Below are 22,676 nucleotides of genomic sequence, written 5' to 3'. Positions count from 1 at the left end.
GAATTATTGGGTGTATCTAGTAGAGAGAAACATGATATCATGATGAAAATATGAACTACTATTGATGCCTGCTTTCTGGTCTCAAAGGTAGACCTGATTTACTTGATGACCTAGAGAAAACATCAGACTTCACATTGGGTATCTGGTGGTTCTATTCATGCCCTTTCCTCTACTCTGTGTACAAAGACTCTCCCATTTTCCTGTCAGGGTCCCTATACTTCTGTCAAAACCTAGCTCAATATGACTACCCCTTGAAGAGTTTTCATGCTTAATCACATTTAAATGTCCATCCTGCTTTACCTTGAGTATTCACTGAGTGCTAATAATTGACATGATGGCAGCATTAGGGAAATTTAATCTAAATGTATTGAAACTCCCCTTCTAATCCTTCCTTTATTGTTATTTCTGATGACATCCCATTCTTTATTGCCTCTCCTTCCACTGTCTGGTCTTTCCCTGGGTCTAAGATTATTACTGACATTCTCCAACCCCTCCCTACCCCCAAACTTCTACTGTTAATTATCTTTTCTGAGATAATTTCTAAAGATAAATTGATAACTGACCCATAATATTAGTACGTAACTCAAGAAGTAGTTGATGCAAGTGGACAGAATATAGATTTGATTATCATGAGACCTCATTTCTAGAAAGCTCTGACAGTAACCAGTTTTGTAAACTTGGGTTCTCAATTTCTCTGAGTTTCTTTTTTTATGTATAAAATGTAAGGTGTTGTCTAGGCTAGTGTTTCTATTAAGTAAGTGCTGTAACACTGATCTGAGGATATGTCTTTTTTTTTATAGGGACAGAGAGAGGGATAGATAATGACAGACAGACAGGAACAAAGAGAGATGAGAAGCATCAATCATCAGTTTTTCGTTGCGACACCTTAGTTGTTCATTGATTGCTTTCTCATATGTGCCTTGACCGTGGGCCTTCAGCAGACTGAGTAACCCCTTGCTCAAGCCAGCGACCTTGGGTCCAAGCTGGTGAGCTTTTTTTTTTTTTTTTTTTTTTTTTTTGCTCAAGCCAGATGAGCCCACGCTTAAGCCAGTGACCTCAGGGTCTTGAACCTGGATCCTTCGGAATTCCAGTCTGATGCTCTATCCACTGCACCACTGCCTGGTCAGGCGAGGATATATGTCTTTTAAAAATATATTTTGGGGTCACATTTGTTTGGGAATTGCTATGTGCCTTTGTCACATTCTTGAATGTTAGCAAGTGAAGGTTCTGATAAGTCCTGAGCTAAGTAACTATTTTTCTATACCTGATAATTTACTTTTTTTTTTTGGAGGAAGGGTAAGGTATTGGTAGGTCCCTAGAACTCTATGAAGGATTCTTTCAATGAACTTTCTGGGAATCTTGGCTGCAATAACACATCCTTTTATCCCCAATGCCAGCTGTGGAGGGCATAGAGATAAGTAGGTCAAGTTCTTAGTCTTTCAGGCATAAAAGATCAAAAATGGCAGAGAGGAAAATTATAAGGGGTGGCAATTTTAGACTAAAATGATAAGGGGCGTAAGTATTGAGAAGCATGTAGATCTACCCAGAGCTGGGGCAGTGGAGGAAGAAAGGGAAGGTTCCACAGGTGAAGTGCCATTAGAGCTGAATGCTGAGAGTGTTTGCAGTGGTTCACCAGGTAGAGAAGGTGTGACAGGATATTCTGGGCAGAAGGAACGACGTGTCATAGAGACATAAAATACCAAGGTTTGTTCCAGTCCTGTGCAATAATTCTATGGTTATGGAGCCAAGGAGTGCAGGCTGCCTAGGGAGAAAGAAGCAGGAGAAAGTTTGAGAGTTGGGTAGGGGTCTGCTTGCCATGTGCTTTAAATGTCACTTTAAGGAGTCTGAAATTTATCTAGTAGGTAACAGGAAAGCATCCTTAGCTTGGTTTTTAATCAGAGGAATTACATGACCAATAAGTATTTTACAAAAAGAATTACTTCTTTTAAAAGAAAAAAGAGAGAGAGAAAATTCCAGGCTAATGAGAGAGTGCTAGGGCAGTATGGAAGAGGAAGGAACTCACCGGGAAAAGAATTATGATACTATTGAAATGGCTCTATTAAGAGATAATAAAAGGCTGAATAATTAACAGTGCTAAAAGAATAAGATGGAGGTAACAGATTTGAAGGAAATTTAGAAGCTCTATAGATTGTGTGAAGTGACTGGAGGTGAGACAAGAAAGGAGCAGGAATATAGAGTGACTCTATGGTGTTTAGCTTGGGCAATGTGTCTTCTCAAACTTACTAGGATAGGAATTTAGGAACTGTTTCATACAGATCTTGAAATGGAATGAGGACTCTATATAGTGTAATTTTCCTGTAAAAACCCATCTATTGATTTTTGTGTTTGAGTTCAAGAATGATTTAAACTATACTCTTTCTTAAGGAGATTTGGCATCTGTAAAAAACTATTCCAAACTGAAATTTGGTAGGTGCTCAATGCATGCTTGTCAACAAAACAGTAGTTTAACCTATATATTTCTTTTGATAAATAATCATTTTTAGGACTGTAAATCCATAGGTTTCATTCAGTCAAGAACTTCTTTTAAGCATGGATAATCCTATATATGTTGATATCTCAGTAGAAATTTCAAAATGATTTCTTTTTCTAGGTGGAAAGAGCATGGATCACCAACAATTGTAGTGATTTAAATATTAAACCATTATTTTTTGAATTAGTTCTAAATTTGGCCTAAACACTAAATATTATTGATGCTAATACATTAAAAACATTATGTTCATATAGTCAAGGAGTCAGATTGTTTCAAAAGCATCTTTGTATGTCAGTAAAAATTAGAAAACTATTCTTTTAAAATACTCTTCAAAATTTTTAGAAGTTCATGCTTGCTTATTGTAGAGAACTTAACTAAGATTTTAAAGAATTATGTTTTCCAGAAACCTTTTGAAGTACAGGATTTTTCATTTGGGGAAAAAACCCTTCTTTTTAGAGGCAGGATGTGGAGACTAGCATGAGCCAAATTGTTTACACAAAAGCAACCCACACCTCCCTAATTAGGTCAGAGACTTTTGCCTTACCTGCCACAGCTGCCTTCTATTAGTACTAGAAACAAACTGTACAATCTATGGTCACTGAACTATGACCACCTTCTCGTTTTGAATTTTTTGTCCAAGAGATCAGGAATTCAGAAACTGAGTTGGTGGTGAGGAGCTTTGCTAGACAGAACTTATCAGAGGAAGGGAAGTATAGTGTCCACCTTAAAAACAAACTGAACTATCAAAATGGCCACACATTATAAAATGAACACAATAAGAGAACTCAGAGAGTGACTCCTGAGAATTTTTTTTTATTTACATCACAAAGAAATAAAGATAAAAACTGAATCTTTATTTCTGCAGGGCAGCCTCTCCTTCCCCACTTCCTCCACCTGTGTGTGCTGCGTTTAAGGCGGATCCATGAAATTGTTTTGAAATAAATTTAGAAGCTTTAGAAGGCAGGTACATGTAATGGTTGTTCCCTCTATTCTGAGGGAAAGGATGAAAGGTTGCTGTGTCTAAGCCTTCTGATTTGGCAGATTTCTAAATGCATTTTATTGCATCTGAAAGAAATTTTGCATTCTTGAGAAAATGCAATGCAGAAGTGAAGTTGAGACACAATGTCCTTTTATCTCAGAGCAAAACAATCTCATTTCTGTACAGTTGAAGCAGAGGGCAGGCCAGTCAGGTTGTGGTTTCTGAAATCTAACAACCTAGTATCGCTGTGCCATTCTCTCCCGGGTTCAGTGCCACTCCCTTAACTTGATATCTGTTTACTTTAGAGGAGGCAGTTTTTGAGAAAGGATCATAAATATCCTGGCCCGGTGCCCCAGGAGCCATGACAAGCAAAAGAACATACTCGCCTACAGATAGCCCTTGAGATATTTAAATGTGCGGGTTAATTTTTTATCCACTTTAATAACTAGATTACCTATCCCCACCCCCACATCTTGTTGCTTTCTATTTCTGCTGTGAAGCCGTGGGCACAGAAATCTCGGCAGGCAAATTACTCCAGAGCACACTGCAAGACAACCCTGTAAGGAACAGTTAAACCCACAGCATCTGGATTCCTGGAGCCTTGTGCGACATGGCAGGTGTGAGTGGTTGTTTAAAGTATTCCATGTTTATCTTCAACTTCTTGTTCTGGGTAAGTGTTTTTTTTTTTTTTTTCCTTTTCATTATCAATTTTATGCAAGGAAGGGGATCTTGATATGAATATCATAAACGAGTACAGACTCTGCACTAGAGAACTAGAAGGAGGAGGAAAATGTATTTTCCATTTACTTTTGTTTGGATTTGTTTGTTCTTTCCTTGGTTATTTCAGTAATTGAAAAGGAGCCAATGACTCGGAAAAGTACACCTCAGGATCTTTGAGGGTAAACATTTTATAAATATTTTGATAATGTTGCAAAACAATCAGAGAGGGAAAAAATACCCTTTAATTAAAGGACAATTATTCTTAGTTGTATATCACGCAGGCCTCCCAAGTTTTAGGACTCTGTGGGAAAATTCTGCCCTGATTCCCTCCAGATAGATCCCAAGCTCCCGAACCCCACCCTTTTCATCTGGGTTTGAAACAGGTGGATGATGGGGTGCCAGGAGACAAAGACCTGAGAAGAGGATTATTTTCAGAGACCCAAAGAAGAAAAAAGAGATCATAAAAATCTTGAGAGGGAAACAATGAAGAATTTAATTGTGGAAAGATTAAGCCACTGGGTTTGTATCAGCAGTGTAAAGTTAGGATTTCCATGTGTCATCACTCCACCTTTTAATCAACAGGTTTTGTATTTTAGCAAGTTCTTGTGTTTCCCTTACAAGTCTGTTGACATAAGGCCTAGCAAATAGATTGAAAAGTGGAGTTTAGCATTGCAAAATAGAAAAATACGATACGGAAAGGCAATAGGTAAGAGGCAATTAGGGCTGTTGGAAAATTGACATTTTTGTATACATGGTGTAATTTTAGATTGTTCAAAAGAAAAAATAATTTTGTATACTGATTTAAAAACTGGCTTATAGAGTATAAACAGGAGCAAGTGTTTTGTTTTGTTTTTTTCTTTTTTTAAACATGGTTACCTCTAGTAAATAGGTAGCTGGAATATAAATGTTGGTAAATTTGTGTTCTATTAAAATAATGACATACCTAATCAAACATAACTACAAGAGAATAGTCTTACTGTGTAGAATGACTTTCCATTCAATGTCCAATAGCTTCAATAAGTACAGATGATATGTGGGTGAAGTAAGTGAATATATAGACAGATGAAATAAACCTTGGCCTTTGTCTTTTCATTTTTCTCTGGAAAAATGGACCACCTTTGCAAATAGTAAATGAAGCTCATGAATATATGCCTGTTTTTTTAAGTTAGTCTTGATAAATTTCTTTCTTTGAATATTTGAAATTGGTTAAACATTGAGAATAGAATATAAGCAAAAAAAATGCCAGTGTACTTTGGTTTTGTTTTTAGCTTTTTATTATGTACAACTTTAAACACTCACAAAATAGGACAGGGTAATCAAGCCAATCCATCCCCAATAGCCATGAAATCATGATCAGTCCTTCCCTGTTCATACTGTCATCCACCTCCCTCACCTCGTATTATTTTAAAACAAATCTTGGCTATATCATTTCATTTGTAAATATTTTAGTATATAGCACTAAAAGATAGATGATTCCTTTTTAAAATATAACCAGTGTCATTATCACACTAAAAACGTATTAGGAATTTCTTAATTGATTATCAAAGATCCATCCAGGGTTCAAATTTTCCATGGCCTCATAAGTGCTCCTGTTTGAATTAGAATCCAAGTAAGGCCCATACGTTGTGCCCACACATTGATATACATCTTTTGTGTCAATCTTCATTTTTAGGTTATCCTTCCATCTTTATCTCTCTTTTTTTTCTCCCTTGAAATGTTATGTACTGGTGTGTGTTGTCTTGTCACAATTTTCATGATCTGGATTTTGCAGATACACCTCCTTCATAATTGATCTTTCATTAGGAGGCACATAATGTCTGACCCTGTCACCTTTTATGATGTGAGTAGCCACTGATGCTTAAGAACTTAAGTCCCTAGTTCCTTAAGAGTTTCAAATTAGTGATATTACATTTCTATTATTTTCCCTTTTTTTAGTGATAATACTTTCAATAAAGAGAAACTTATGACTGACTAATTGGTTATCAGTGGTGCCTAGTTTTTATTTTAAAAGAGAGCACAAATATTTCTTACCCTTTATCTGATTTCAAAATGATGAGTTAATTTTTTTGGTATCATACAACAGTGCTAAGCAAGTATTTATTTAAGTATCTTATGACATAATAAATGTTAATGCCATCAGATCTCTCTTCCTCATTGATGTGTTATTTATTCTACGTTTGGCCAGTGGGAGCATCTTCAGGTTGGCTCCTGAGTTCTTTAGACATGATCCTAAGAACTTTGATAACTTCTTCACTATTTGGTATGACAAGATGTTTCAGACTCACTGCCCTATTTCCTGCCCCAGGCCTGGACTCAGCTATTTCTCTAGGAAGTCCTGATACTTGGTTTTAAAAAACCTGTAACAATTGTCTTTTTATGATGCAGAATATATATGGTCCATTTAAATAAACAAAAATATGAATATGTTAATAATTGCATGGCTTCTATTTTAATAACATGTCCCAAAGTACCCTAACCAGTAGCAATGCTCATTATGAAATTATAAAACAGTTAAAATATATCTCTGTTGTAAAAATACAACACAGAAAGTAAATACATCAGAGGTCAGGGTTTCATTAAATAGCTAACCAGAAATTTGGAATAGTTCTGAATTTTAAATCAAAATGATAAGACAGTCTAAAAAAGGGTTATGTTATAGGTTCAGGATGATATATTTAAGATTAGAGTTTAAGGAGAGTTGTAGACATCTGTACCAGGCTGTTCCTAGACAGTATTATTACATTCCTGGGGAGCTCTGATTATTTTATGACTACCATTATTTCTTTGTTTTTCTGGTAATGAAGACAAAGTCTGATGCTATAGATTTCAGTTAGATATTTCTAACTTCCCTGGGCTAAAGGTCTTGTTTTTACTATTAGCATAGTGGTGGGATTTACAATCTCTATATGAGCATCTTGAAATGGAGTCTTTGAGTGAGAAGAACAGTTGTGAAGACCAATGGTAACTTCTCAGCCAACAGGCAACAAACACCTTCTCATTCAAAATATAGACAGCAGGAACAGTCTCTGAGGTTAAGGAACCTTTCTTATTTCTATTTTGCCCTCTACCCACAACCCAGACTCCTCAGCTGGAATTTTACAACCCTTCATAGGAAATTAGCAATTTGTCACATTCTTAATGTTTACTTAAGCAAAATGCTAACGGTCTCCCTGATGTGGTTTTCTTGTAGATATCCGTGGCCTTATGTTTTTAAATGCATTCTTTCCGGTATAACTTGTGAAACTAAGCCTTTGCAAAGTAGGGCCAGATGTTGAAATATCTGTAAGATATGCATGTGGTCATGTAAGTTAAACATACCAGTTCCTTTTGTGAGAGAACTTGAGATGTGCCACATAAATATGTAGTGATTTCCACTGGTTAGTAATTGAAGAAAAACATGTGAAAGTAAGTATCACTTCTAATCACTCATGCTAGGGGTTGATGTAAGTTAGAGCAAACTGGAGGTGCTCTAGGTTATAGATAAATTATAGGTACAAAACCTGTATCTCTGAGTCTTGCGTCAAAACAGATGAACTGCCTTTATTTTCTTACACCTCTCTCAGGCTTCGGAGTACTGTAGATGCTTGGGGTGTCGTGTCTTCGGACTCCGGATAAGTGTAGAACACAGGGCCATCGGCCAGTGGGGGCAGTGGACCCACTGCCAGAGGCGGAGAGCCATGGAGAGGCCCACTTTGATGAAGGAAAACAGAGTGAGGGAACATTATGAACAGCAAATGAGGTGAGGTGAGAAGGAGGAGCCAAGGGGTAAAGCCAAATGTATCAGCAAGTGAAAGAAACCAAAGCTTGCAGCAGTTTGAAGAGAGCAGAAGGAAGTCAGGCTTTGGAGAATGTCCAGAAACCAGCATTTTGATGTTCATCATTGTATTTTATGTGGTGCCTGGGTCTCTGGATGAGATGTTCTGAGAGCAATTAAAAGAGTTGATGCAGAGCAGACATAACTAGGAGATAGGCTACATTAAAAAATGGGGCACAGTTATATTTCATTCTGTCAGCTGATGAAATCCTTCAAGATAAAGATTGGACGATGGAAAAATGTGCAAACTTTGTAAATACAGCATTTCCCGGCTACCATACAATCAGTGTGGAACTATACCAAGGACAAAAGGCATTGGAGCTCAGTGGTTGAGAGCTCAGGCTGAACCTCAGCTCCTCCATCACCAGCTGTGTGACATTGTGGAAATTAGTTAACCTCTCTGTGCTTTATTGTTCCTCATCTGTAAAGCTGGGGAGAGTAGTGGTATCTACTTCACAGGGTTGTTGTGAAGACTAAGTGATTTAATTCATATAAAGAACTCAGAATAATCCTAAGTAAACGTTTAAGGAACAACACTTCAGCCAATATTTTATAGGCATTTTTATGAGACAGAAATATAAAACCACTGTGCAGAGTGATAAATAAATTTCAATGTAGGCTTTTGAAACAGAGGGGGAAATAGGAAGTCAAGATTTATGATAAGGCATAAAGTCTTCTACCAAATATTAAGGGAATGGAAAGAAAGTTTATTTTGTAAACAGACAGATTCAAATCCTGAATTTACTCCATATTCCTTTGTGGCCTGTACTGTGTTCCTTGACTTTTCTGTGCCTGAGTCTCTGCATTTGGAAAACGAGGATGATAATTTCACCTGGCAGGGTTTACTGTGAAGATTCACTGAAATACTTTATGAAAGCCTATAACCAAGGATTGACATATAATAATAGTGCAATTAATGCTATTTCCCCCCCAAGTACAACCACCATTTAAGTTAAATGTATTGGAATCTGGTATGATAGTATTTTATACGTGATGGGCTTTTAAAACTTAAATATAATTTTAGCCCCATTCTGACCCTCCTTTGGCCTCATGGGGCAAGAAATCTGTAGGGCTGGAGGAATACATTCACCCTAAACCCAGCCTCCACTGTGAGTATCTGGAAGCACAATTTGCCTTACCCAAATGGCCTCAAACCTAAGTCCAGGGTCTGTACAAACCCTTCTCCAGGGGTGGTCAAGAGGGAGCTGTTTGCCAGGAATGGAAACAGGTTGTAAACAGATCTGGCAGGCTGAGGTATCCATACCCATTCTGTTACATCCCTCCGAGTTCAAGACAGAACCGGAAGTGAAAGGTGGGGGCTCCCACTGGCTGTCCCCACACCACATTCTTATATCAGGCTCTGAGAGTTCTGTATCAAATCTTGTCTTCCAGGTCATTAAGTGGGCACATTTGTCAAGGTAGGAAAGTAGAACATATTTTATATACGTTTATCCCCTTGAGTTATTTATAACTTCTCAATATAGAGACCTATGATTTGTGCTCTCTTGTTTGTGTTCTTGCCCCAGGCCCTGCAAATGTATAAATATGTATAGGTCTTCAGGTGTTACTTTATGGCAACTGTCATTTGAAACAAAGTGATAAAACATTTCTGAATGTGCATCCTGTTATCATTCAGAAACGTTAGGATGCTAATCAAATGTTGAACATTCATCTCTCTTTACATATTTTGAAGTTATGTGAACTTTAGGGATTTTATATATCAATGTAAGAAAGATAACCTGAATCGTGCTTACCCAGGCCCTATTCATATCAGAAGAAAATGTGGCTGATATCTTTCTCTTAAATTTAGATATATTTAAAATTAGAATTTGCGAGGTATCTTTGGTGCTTGGCTTACTTCATAGGTTCAGGAGGTGCTCATGAATGCCAGCACAGGGACACTCCCCTGTGTGTGCTAATACACACGGATACAGTCCATACCACTCATTTTGGGAAGAAAAACATTTAAAGTATCACTCATTTTGCCAAAAATCTAAAAATCATAATAACAGAGTCTGCTAAGAATTGAAGTGTTTAGTTTCCTCCACTGGTTTGGCGCAGTCATTTTTTTCTTTTTTTTTTTTTTTCGGAGACAAAGAGAGTCAGAGAGAGGGACAGATAGGGACAGACAGACAGGAAAGAAGAGAGATGAGAAACATCAATTCTTCGTTGCAGTTCCTTAGTTGTTCATTGATTGCTTTCTCATATGTGCCTTGACCGGGAAGCTACGGCAGAGCGAGTGACCCCTTGCTCAAGCCAGCGACCTTGGGCTTCAAACCAGCGACCATGAGGTCATGTCTATGATCCCATGCTCAAGCCAGCGACCCGTGCGTAAGCCGGATGAGCTAGCGCTCAAGCCGTGACCTTGGGGTTTTGAACCTGGGTCCTCTGCGTCCCAGTTCAATGCTGTATTCACTGTGCTCTATCCACTGCACCACCTCCTGGATAGGCAGTGAAGCAATTTTCAAATGGGGTGCTGCAAGAGTTTTTAAAACATGCAGTGCCTGACTAATTTAGTCAGGGGCTCTGACCTCTTTCTCAGATTGTCAAATTAAAAAATCACAACAGCCAACACAACAATAGCCATTTTTGTGTGAATAAACCAAATTATACATATTTTTCATCAGATCGACAAAAAAATATTTTTTGGTGTGCCACAGGATTTTAGTAATTAGTTATGTGTGCCAGGAGACAAAAGATGTTGAAAATTGGTGGTTTAGAGCATCATAAAATAAGATATTGTGTGAACACTGGGGGACATTTCTGTAAATCAGTGCTGCATTAGAACCGTACCTGTCGAGGAAATACACAGCAACCTCCCCTCCAACGAGATTTGAGAATTAACATAATGCTTGTTGTTAGAGAGTGAGGCAAATTCATAAGAAAGCAGGATAGGTCTCATTAAAGAATAAGGGAAAACACAGCATAAAGAATAAAAAAACTCTGTTATAATCAATGAAAGGGAATGTCACCCTGAAGCCCTAAAGGACAAGCACACACCCCTGAAAGAAACTCTGGCATCCTTAAAAAAAGTTGTAGGAAACTGGTAGCCTCTATGCAATGCAAGAAAATAACCCTCCATGAAATAGCAGCTGCATGTCATGAGAAAAGATCAAGTTAACTGGAAAACCATAGGGTGAGATGGAAAGGGAAATGGATAAAGAAGTACTTCAAGTAAACCAGAAACACAATGATAGAATTAAAATCCACTCCAGAAATCACATTACATGGAGACAGTGATGTAGAATTCCAAATTGAGAAGCTCTGCCAGAGGAAAATTGGAAAGAGATAAACAATGCAAAGGAAGATGATATATCCAGAGAACAGAGACTGGAACAATGAACAAATTCACATAAAGAGTTCTCGTGAACAATGATATCATTTTACTACAATGCAATTATTCTGGACTTTTGAGTAAATGTTTAATAAGAAGCAACTTGAAAATTAACAACAGTAGTATTGTCCCAAAATGTTAGGGTTATACTCATGATCTCTTGTGTTGTGGGGTTATCACAGCAAATATTGTAGTTACCCAAATTATCCATTTGGATATTTTCTTGTTGTCTTGTAACCTCTCAGGAGCAGCATAAGAAGGTTTTCCTTAAGTTTATCTAAAAAATGTCTATTTTGGACCCATAATAATATCTCACAGTACACTCTTCCTCCTACAATAGCATTATGCAGGTTCTTCCATTTTGTACGCTTTGAAAAATATTTTGATGAACACCCAAATTCAAAGGTTGAATTTAGAGAGAGGGAGTTGGGATGATTGGAAGACACATTATCCAAGAAGAGGACAAATGAGCCTGTTCTATACCATTTATTTTTGTCCTGTCTTAGTCTGCTTGGGTTGCCATAAACTAGCATAGAGTTGGTAGGTTAAAAAACCGAAATTGATTTTCTCACAGTACTGGAAGCTGGAAGTCCAAGAGCAAGGTGCCACCTAATTTGGTTTCTGGTGAGGCCTCTCTTCCCAGATTGCAAATGATGGCCTGCTTGCTGGGTCCTCACATGGTCACTCCTCCCAGCGTGTGTTCATCAAAAAAGAAAGATCTCTCTCTCTCTCTCTCTCTCTCTCTCTCTCTCTCTCCCTCCCTCCTGTTACAAAGTCATAGATCATGTGGTATTAGGATCTTGCCCTTATGATCTCATTTAACTAATCACCTCCTAAAAGTCCTACCTCAATATAGAGTCACATTGTAAGTTAGAGCTTCAACATCCAAATTTGGGGAGGTGTAATTTAGTCCATAGCATGTTCATAAGCAAAGATAAAAATTACCTCATTTCTTAGCATGCTGGCTCAGACTAAGAACCTCTTATTTCTATAAAAAGAAAGATGTTCCATGAGAGCTGAGTGACAACCACAGTGACTCACTGGGACCTAGTCAATTCTGCAGTGTCCACTGTGGGCTGATTTGGGGGTCCAACATATCAACCCATTTACAACCTTATCAACAGAAAGAGGGACTAAACTAGATATTTTTTAAAAAAGATTTATACTCCCAAGTATTTAAGACAGTATAAAAAATCAAGGAACAAGCCTATAAATATAAATTGGAAAAGAGCTCCAAGACATTATGGCCAATCTTAAAACAAGTGGGATAAAATAGGTTAGTATTGTTCCTGACAGTAAGTCAATTTACTTTTAAAGCTATTTAACAAAATTATGACTGATTTCATGTTGTTAAGACTCTCTGATTTTTATATATGAATTTCTTCAATAAGATGAGGAAGATGTGTTTTAAACATTTGTTTGTTTCTGTTTTTATTATGAAGTTTGAAATAGGGATCAAAATGATAGTTCTGCCAACTTAAAAATCCCTAAGAACATTTATCTAATTATGAACATTGAAGTTAGATGTGCCCCGACAGGTATCCACCTGACGACCTCATCTAGGGCCGATGCTCTGCCCATCTGAGGCCATGCTCGCAACTGAGCTATTTTTAGCACCTGAGGCAGAGGTTCAAGGGAGCGATCCTCAGTGCTGGGGGCCAACATGCAGAAAAAAAAAGATTGAAGTTGGGCAAAAAAAAAAAAAAAATATATTATATATATATATATTTTTTTTTTTTTGCTTTTTTTTTTTTGAGAGAGAGGGAGAGAGACAAGAAGGGAGAGGGAAAATGAGAAGCATCAACTTGTAGTTGCTTTCACTTTAGTCGTACATTGAGCTTCTCATACGTACCCTGGATGGGGCTGTGCCAGTGTCCCCTTGCTCAAGCCAGTGACCTTTGGGCTCAAGCTGGTGAACTACAGGGTCATGTAGACAATCTCTGCTCAAGCCTGCCACCCCACGCTGACAAGCCTGCACTCAAAGCCAGTGACTTTAGGGTTTTGAACTTACGACCTCAGTGTTCCAGGTATAAGGCTTTATCTACTGCACCACCACAGGTCAGGCAAAATATTCTTGACTCTGACATAATTGAGTTCTTTTTCTTTTTAAAAAGACTTTATTTGTTAGAGCAGTTTTAGGTTCACAGTAAAATTGAGAGGAAGGTGCAGAGATTTCCTATACACCCCTAACTCCCACACATACATAACTTTCCTTGTTATTTTGTTTTATTTTTATTATTTTTACAGAGACAGAGAGAGGGATAGATAGGGACAGACAGACAAGAATGGAGAGAGATGAGAATCATCAATCATTTGTTTTTCATTGTGACACCTTAGTTGTTCATTGATTGCTTTCTCATATGTGTCTTGACCGTGGGGCCACAGCAGACCGAGTAACCCCTTGCCCGAGCCAGCGACCTTGGGTCCAAGCTGGTGAGCTTTGCTCAAACCAGATGGGCCCGTACTCAAGCTGGCGACCTCGAGGTCTGGAACCTGGGTCCTCTGCATCCCAGTCCAACACTCTATCCACTGAGCCACTGCCTGGTCAGACGTTTTCCTTGTTATTTATATTACTCATCAGAGAGTGTTATGTATGTTAAAATTGATGAACCAATGTTGACACATCATAATCACTCAAAGACCATAGTTTACATAGGGTTCACTCTTGGTGTTACACATTCTATGGGTTCGGACAAATGTATAATGACATTGACATGTATCCATCATTATATTATTATACAGCATATTTTCACTGCCCTAAAATCCTCTGTGCTCTGCCCATTTATTTATTTCTTCTTCAGCAATCCTGATCTTTCTACTGACTCCATAGTTTTGCTATTTCCAGAATGTCATACAGTTGGAATCATACAGTATATAGCATTTTCAGATTGGCTTCTTTTACATAGTAATAACACAATTAAGTTTCCTCCGTATTCTTTCGTGGCTTGAGAGCTCATTTCTTTTTAGCCTTGAATAATATTCCATTTTCTGGATGTACCACAGTTTATTTATCCATTCACTTACAGAAGGACATCTTGGTAAGTTTCAGCAATTATGCCATAAATATCCTTGGGCAGGTTTTTGTGTGGATGTAAGTTTTCAACTCTGTTGGGTAAATACTAAAGAGTGTTACTGCTGGGTCATATGGTAAGAGTATCTTTAGTTGGTGAGAAACCGCCACACTGTCTTCCAAGGCAGCTGTACCATTTTGCATCTCTCCAGCAATGAATGACAATTCCTGTTGCTTGACATCCTTATCAGCATTTGTGGTTGTTAGTGTTCCAGATTTTGGCCATTCTAATAAGTATGTAGTGGTATCTCATTGTTGCTTTGATATCCTTCTTTTAAATGTTAATTTTACAGATAACTTTCAGTGTCTGAGAAGACTAAAAGTTATCATTTGAGGAAAAAAAATGATTGATTTAATAAGATCTTTGAATAATTTGATGTCTAACTACATTGAAAAAGTGAACTAAAAAGTCACACAGAAACAAAAAAAAGCAAAAGGTCAAACAATATTAGTCTCTAAGAGCTCTTAAAGTTTTCTCAATAGTTTCATCAGTAAATGTCAGGTAAGGATGATAATCATAATATCTGTTTAAATAATTAATGCTGTAATACTGAACTATATCATATACTGGACTATAACATTTACTGGACCATATCATATGAAGCAATAAAATATCCCCTAATTTTTGTGAGCAACATATTTTCAGTTAAAGCTAAAAGCCATAGCAGCTATTAACCTAATCAATGTAAGTCTTCCTGTGGAAGAAGAAAAAGAAAATATTAGTGAACAAATCAAATAACAAAACATCCAGCTGCTACAAAATTATTGAAAATCCCCAAGAATCTCATTATCATTTGACATAAATCCTTCCAGACTTATTTTATTAACAAAGAACTGCTAGAAGGAGTACTTTAACTTCATCTGCAAATGAAGTTAGAATCTGTGGAAACAGGGAAAGGAAATAAGGAGGGGTTTCAGGCTCTAACGCTATTTTTTCATTGGTTTGTATTTTATAGTGTGTGTATGTGCGTGCCTGTAAGATCACTAACCACCAGTACAGGTTATATGGTGATTTCATTGACAGCTTTGGGTTTCCATTGCCTTCCTTATTTTGTAGGAGTAGAAGCGTGTAGAAGCAGAGGCAGGATTGGATTCGAGGCGGTGCTGGATTTTCACAATGTGACTGTTATCTGTCGAGGATTCTAGTTTCTTTGTCTGAAATGAAGGGTTTGATCCTGGATGATTTTTGAGACCTTTCAGGGAACACAGATTTGCTGGTTATTCAGCGACTCATGGCATTCTCCATTCTTTAACAAAGCCGTTGACTCTACTTCCCTGGCTAACTTGATGAGAAGCCATTAAAAGTGAAACTGCTGTTTTGGGATTCCAGACATGTGGCTCAACCGTGCATGAAAGCAATGACGCTGCCAAGTCACTGGGATTTAGAGGCCTCGGCTAGAGTCCTCCGAAGCCTGCTGTGCTTCGTATGTTACCTAGCTTGTTCTCAACATCTCTATCTAATAATAGGGCTTTGATTTCTTTTCTGAGGCCTCAACATACATATCTTAAAAAAAAAAAAAAAAAAAAGAAAAGAAAATCCTAAAAGGCAAGGGTTTTCCTTACATGAAAGTAAAATGTGTTTCATATTTTATGTGTTGGCCTTGCTCCAAATTAAATAATCTGGTAAAGTCATTAAGGGAATTTAAGACTTTAAGAATGGTTCCTCATTGTTTCTCTTCTCTGGGTAAGGTTTACCACCTGAAAGCTTATTTGAAAAGCGTTTATTTGGGTACAGAAAGTACGATGAATACTTGTGGCTTAACTGTAGGTTTGGTCAAATGTTCTACTTTTCCTCGTCTATCCCAATTTCTAGTTTCTGGGATCTTGAAGAGATGTTTTTCTCTTTCATTCGGTCTAAGGCAACTTCTCAGTGACAAACCTGGGGGCCTAATAAGGATATTTGATCTTCAAATTGTTGTGAGTTATCTTTTGTAGTTTAAAATCTAGCAAAAACACTGAGTTGAAGTTGAAACATGGAACATCGCCTTTCCCCTCCCCTATAGTGGAGATGATTTCTTGTCCGGACCTAGACCTGTGAATGAACCTTGGATGTGGATAGGAAACAGATTATTCTTATCGAATTTACCAATTACAATGGGCCATTTCAGCAGTTATCTGCACATGAATGTGCCTCACTTATGTCTTTCAGGTTGTAATGGTATAATTAATGATAGATCATTGTAACCAGATGGCTAGGGGTATGTGGAATTACAGTTGCAGTTTATCGTACTCAAATTCTAACATATATTTTTTTCTTTTCTTGCAGCTCTGTGGTATCTTGATCCTGGCAGTAGCAATTTGGGTTCGAGTAAGCCGAGATGATGAAGAGGTAACTAAACAAACACAAACCTCTCTGATCCCAAAGTAGTTACTTTTCTTATATTGATCAAATTAAATGGCAATAATAATAAGTGTTTCAATAGCATTTTCCTTACCTGCCTCATACAATTATTTGGTATGTGATTTTATAATTGAATTCAATTAAATTAATTAAAAGTGCTCACTATGTACCTGGCACTGTGTTAGGTATGGATCAGTTCTTCTGGAAAATGGAGGAGGTGTTATTCCAAAAACAGAAATATTGCAACAAAAGTGGAGGTGGGAAGGAGCCAAAGTGGAAATCAGCCTCTTTTGTTGCTTGCTTAAGCCAGCTTGAGGTGGCTTTCCTCCCCACCAACAGTGATTTTTGTAGTACAGTATAAGGTATTGACAATAATTTCGCTGATCCCAAGGTGGGGTGGTGCTCCAAAAAAATAAAAATAATAAAGAAAGTGAGAAGTTCTCTTGGATAAGATTTTGAATCTGTGTTTTCAAGGCAACAATGGACGAAGATAGTAGTAATTACTTGTGGCAATTGGTAATGAGGACAACTCCTTGTAACAGTAAGAGGTGGTGGTCACACTGGTGTAACTCGCTATTGGCTGGTGTTGTCCAGCTTCTTGCTATCTGAGTAAGATTAGCATGACCCTGGTACCCCCATGTGGGTCAAATAAGTTTGCAAATATGATATATATATGTTTGCTCACTTATAGTTTGTATTGGGTGTGGGGGACAGGCTGTAAGCAGGCAGGGTCCTTATAGCCTAAGGCTTAGTTTTAAGACTAAGCCTTTTCCACCCTTTTAATACTAAGATCTTCTCAAAACTGAGCTTTTCCCCACACCCTTGACTGTTGCATGATGTGGGATGATGCACTCTTATGAGGGATCCCATTTATGCCTCAGATAAGTGGCTTTGTATAAGTGGCTTTGTATACTGGCTTAAAGGTTTGGATTTCTACACTATAAAATGGGGCAGACTCTCTCTCGGTTCCTGAAATTAGCATTGCAGAGGAGAAGCAGCCAACATGGCGGAGTGCTGAAGGAAAAGCCAGTTTGTGCAGTTTGTGCAGGAAGAAGGAGATGGGGAACAGAGGTGAATAAGGCTGGTGAGGTAGAAACTTTGATTCTAGGAATACTCGGAGGAGTCAGTGGCTTTGGGAGCCTTGAATGGAAAGGGAAATATTTTCCCACTGTGTGTATTTCTTGCCCGCTGGGTGCAAGCTAGGATCAAAGATAATGGCCCACCAGTTCTTGGCTCTGTTGTTTCATTACCATCTATCCGTATCAAATGTTAATCTGCACAGGCAAGGCAGCTGTGTTGGTGGCTACGGCTACTGGCTACACACTGTGCTGTGTCCTGTGGCAAAGCTCTTACCAAGGTTCCCATAGGGCTAGAGGATGTTTGGTTCCTATTGTAAGTTCTGGCTCTGGTCTATGAATTCCACGTGCCTTGTTTCTGTACCATACCATAGTGTTGCAAATGTGTAAAGAGTATATGTGGGGAAAAGGGTGAGGATGTGAGAGGGATGTTCTATTATTTTTATCCAACATTGTGCCTGGCACCATCTCCTGGTTCCCCTAGTTTTGTTCTTCTCTCTCCCTTCTTCTTCTCAGGGGCACTCCACCCTCAAAATTATTATTCTTACTGTACACCGAGCAGTTCTCTTGTTCTTTGTTGTCTGGGTTCTTGCCACTACTCAGGCTCACATTATTTACTGTTAGGACTTTTGTAAAGTATTCTCCCAAAAGCTTTCTCTCTAATAGAAGTGCTAAGCCTTATTTGATAATTGCTAAGCTGTTTCTAAGCTGGCAATTAAGGTAATGCATTTCTTTAAATTAATTAATGAATTTTTATTTAAAAATTTTTCAATTATAGTTTGACATTCAATAATATATTAGTTTAAGGTGTATAGCATAGTGGGTAGACATTTATATAACTTATGAAGTGATCCTCCAATGAGTCTAGTCCCCCCTTGCCACCATACATAGTTATTACAATGTTATTGACTATATTCCCTATGCTGTACAGGTAATATATATTCAATTAAAACTTATTATCCTGTGGTGCAGCTAAATGCTTTTGGACATAACCTAGTTGAAAGAAAGATTAAAAGAAAATTAACATCTATTCTGAATGAGTGGCTTTTCCAGACCCACTCACCCACCCTTCCTCCATTCCTTCCTTCCTTCCTTCCTTCCTTCCTTCCTTCCTTCCTTCCTTCCTTCCTTCCTTCCTTCCTTCCTTCCTTCCTTCCTCCCATCCCTACCTTTCTTCTTTCTTCCCTCTTTTGCTTTTATTTATTTCTTTTAAAATTATGCTTTCTACCATTATAGAACTCAGAGAATCACAATGGGAATTAATCAGCTGCTTCCTTATTCTGTGTCTCATAATGTTGAAAAAATTGGATGAGGAACAGGTGTGGAAACTAGTTGGCAACATCCTAGTCCATTAGGATTTCATTTATTGTTTTATGCTGATAAATGTAACTCACTTCCTAATGGGTTTGGGCTTTGGGATTTGAGCCCTTTGATGGTATTTGAAGATGTACAGAATCTCTGTTGTCTAGAAGCTGAGGTCTGGCTTTGGGACTCAAATTAAGCACAGAAACTAACAGCCACCTTTTTAGTGGGTGGTATGACCTTTTTAAGATGTGTATACAGCCTGTATTTTATTTTATACTTCTGGTTGATATAGGAATATTTTCTTTCCCTTCAGTGCTTCCAGTAAACAAATTTGATGTTTATTCTATTAAGAAATTACACAAATTGAATGTATTAAAGGAGAACCATTGTCTTTGAGAGGGTGTTGCTCCATATCTGGAGATGAGAACAAACTGATGGAACTAGACAGCATCTTCAGTTTCATTTTCCCTTTTGTGCTCTTGTCAGCCTCTAGCCCAGTAGTATCTGTCAGGACAACATTAACCAGCTTGATTTATGTGAAATTGACTTGATTTATATTTATCTGAAGTCAGTGACAAAGAATCCAGACGGTGCAAGGAACTGAATTACTAGTGGGAAATAGTGGTTGCAATTTTGGAAGGAAGAACATGAGCATAAACACAGGAAAGAAGGATGTCGGGGAAGTAGAGGTGGACATCTTTTAGCATGTCTCTTTGGACTGAAGTGTCTCTTAGGGATGCTCTGTTCTCCTTCTTGATAAACTCAGCATCGTGAGGCCCCGCAGGTGGGCAGCCACTCCTGTCCCAGGAGATCCCTTAGAGTCCAAAGAGGACTCTGAGCCACCTTCATTCAGGTTCTGCCATTCCTCTATCTTTACAAATTCTACCCTTGTCCTAAAACACACTCAGACACTGTTCATCTAAGACAGCTTTTAATTCTCTGTTGTCCCTCTCCTGGCACATATACTTGCACTCAAATTTCCACTTCTTTTCTGATGAAAAGTGCTACTTGGGCTGGACTTTGAACAGAGACCCTCAGAGAGCCAACACACTGCTTTCTGACCAGTCTTTGGTTGTGAGTCACCGGCCCAGCAGAGCTTCATTATCCTGCTGAATAAGGGCTGGCCACATTATCCAGGTCTCACTTGTCGGTATTTGACCTATTATTTCTCTGTCTGGGCTATATAAGCAAAGTTCTGATACCTCAGTGAGGTTTCTCCCTCTCAGATGACTTAGGATTTGCCTGCACTGGCCATATCATTCTAGTGAAGTAGTGTTTAATGGTGGGTGAGTAGAGTCGGTTTTCTAATGCTGTTTTTCTCTCCTTTTCTGTTCTGACCCAGATGCTATGCCTGTTTATTAACAAAACTGATTTCTTAACCCTGATCTTAAGCAAGCAAACAACAATCAAACATAAAACATGAAAAAAAAATTACCTGTTCAATGAAAAGATTTCTAAATAGGTAAATTGAAACATTATTTGTAAGTACAGACTCTTGAGAGACAAAGGAGGCCTTAGATATCACAGAAGCTGACCCAATTCTCTTTATAAATGGGAAATGGGCCCAATAGGGCTAGTTTGACTATTCCAGTGTTATAAACTCAGTTATATACATAATAGGACCCACTGGAATATAGAACTTTGTTCTCATGCTTTGACAACTTCAGCACATTTCTTCCTACTGATTGTAAAATAAAGACTCCCTCTAAGCTACAAATTGGTTTAAAAAGTCATTTAAAATGTAAAATAAAAAAAAAAGTAAAATCATTCATAGTAGCATTTTTTCCATTTCTTGTTAAGGGAGCTGATCTACACAACATGTGAAGATTCCAGGAAACAGTCTCAGAGTTAGTCTAAGAGCTAATGCTTTGCCTTGAAATAAACCAGTAGGTAGAGGTTGTACAGGAAAGATGGCCTACCTGTGGCACTCAAATACAACTCAGGCATGAAGCTTGAATTTTTAATTATGAGGAACTTCTGGATATATCTGGAGGATAAGTGGGAGATTGAGTGAGGTGTTAGGAAGGTGAGGAAGAAGAGTACATGTGTGGGGAGGAAGAGTTATATTATGCAAGTTAGATGGACCAATCCATCACATAGAGCGCTAAGATTTTTTTTTCCCCTCAGTATCCTATTACTTAACAGTCAGACAAAATGAAGAGTTTCTGGAAGACTCCATGGACTGTATCTTCTGGGAACAAAGAGATAGAATTAATATAGAATATCAGGTCCTAGACTTTTTGTTTGTTTGTTTGTTTTGGCAAATGTATAGACCTGTGAAATTACTATTAAAATCAATATTTAAAGTATTCTATTAACCCACAAATGTTTTCTCATCCCTTTGCAGTCAGTTGCTCCTTTCCCTCCTGCTCAGCTGAAAGTCAAGCCCTGCTCCAATTTCTAGTACCATCGCTTAGATTTACTTATTCTTGATCATTAGATATATTGAACAATACAGAAACACTCTTTTGAATATGGCTTATTTAGCTCAAACATAATGTTTTTGAGATTCATTCATATTGTTGTGTCTATCAGTAGTTTGAGGAGCATGGGTTTTATAATTAATTTAATTGCCACAAAAACACATGCATTACAATACTATTTTTATGTAGAAAACACAAAATATGCAAACCAAAGAGCAGCATATCATGGGTGAAAGTACATGTCCTTCTAAATTTAAAATAATCTGTGTATCGAAAGCCTATTACATTGCTTCCATCCACTATCTAATATATCATCTTAGAAAAACATAAAGATGGAAACATTATTCAGACAAATAACACCTTAGTAGAATGTAAGCTCCCTGAAGGCAGAGATTTTTGCTGGTTTGGATCACTAATATCTCAAAGTCTAGAACAGAGCCTGGTACCTAGTAGGTACCCAGTGGATTTTGTTAAATAAAACACATCAAGGAAAGGGATTTTCTGATTTCTCTTTTTTATTTTCAGTTTATCAGCAGTAAGAACTCTGATGTTAGTCCTTACGTGGCTGTGAATATCTTGATTGCTGTGGGTGCTACCATTATGATTCTGGGGTTCCTGGGATGCTGTGGTGCCGTGAAGGAAAGCCGCTGCATGCTTCTCTTGGTGAGTCCTCCATGCCCACCCCACTGCCCGCCCAAAGAACTCGCCAAGACTGATGACACTCTAACTTCTGGGTAGAGGGTTTGATTGTGGAAGCCATATGGTTAGCTCAGATTAGAGGCTACCCTGAGAGAAGACAAGTTTTAGCATTCTTTATTCATTATTCCTAAGTACCTACCTGCTACATGCCAGATGCTGTGCTAAATGAGGCAGAGACACTGAGACAATTGAAACCCATTAGGGAAGATGGGCAAAATAATAATTAGCTACAGTGGGAGTGGCTCAAGAGGAAAAGGGCAAGGAGAGAACTTCAAGCCAGAAGCAGAAGTGAATAGGTACATGTATGGGTGAGGTTGTGATGAGACTTCCAGAGAAAAACCCCCTGAGTTTTTGAAGGAAGTACAAGGTCACTTGTTTGGAAATTGTTGGCCTCTGTGTCTTTGGAGTGGCAGAGGCTAATTTT

General features: G+C 38.0%; 1 protein-coding gene across 1 annotated transcript in view; it reads left to right on the top strand.

Moving 5' to 3' along the window:
• The first annotated feature begins 3,796 nt into the window (after window positions 1-3,796).
• The window catches only part of TSPAN8 (tetraspanin 8), a 32,147-nt gene continuing 13,267 nt past the window's right edge, over window positions 3,797-22,676 (top strand). The window contains exons 1-3 of the mRNA XM_066257667.1: window positions 3,797-4,140; window positions 16,675-16,737; window positions 22,079-22,216. Coding sequence (XP_066113764.1) covers window positions 4,081-4,140; window positions 16,675-16,737; window positions 22,079-22,216 — 261 coding nt within the window. The 5' untranslated portion in view covers window positions 3,797-4,080. The remainder of the gene's footprint in view (window positions 4,141-16,674; window positions 16,738-22,078; window positions 22,217-22,676) is intronic.

Source organism: Saccopteryx bilineata, chromosome 2, assembly GCF_036850765.1.
Source record: "Saccopteryx bilineata isolate mSacBil1 chromosome 2, mSacBil1_pri_phased_curated, whole genome shotgun sequence".
NCBI classification, from domain to species: domain Eukaryota; kingdom Metazoa; phylum Chordata; class Mammalia; order Chiroptera; family Emballonuridae; genus Saccopteryx; species Saccopteryx bilineata.
The sequence above is the reverse complement of the archived record's forward strand: the minus strand, read 5'-3'. Positions and strand labels throughout refer to the sequence as shown.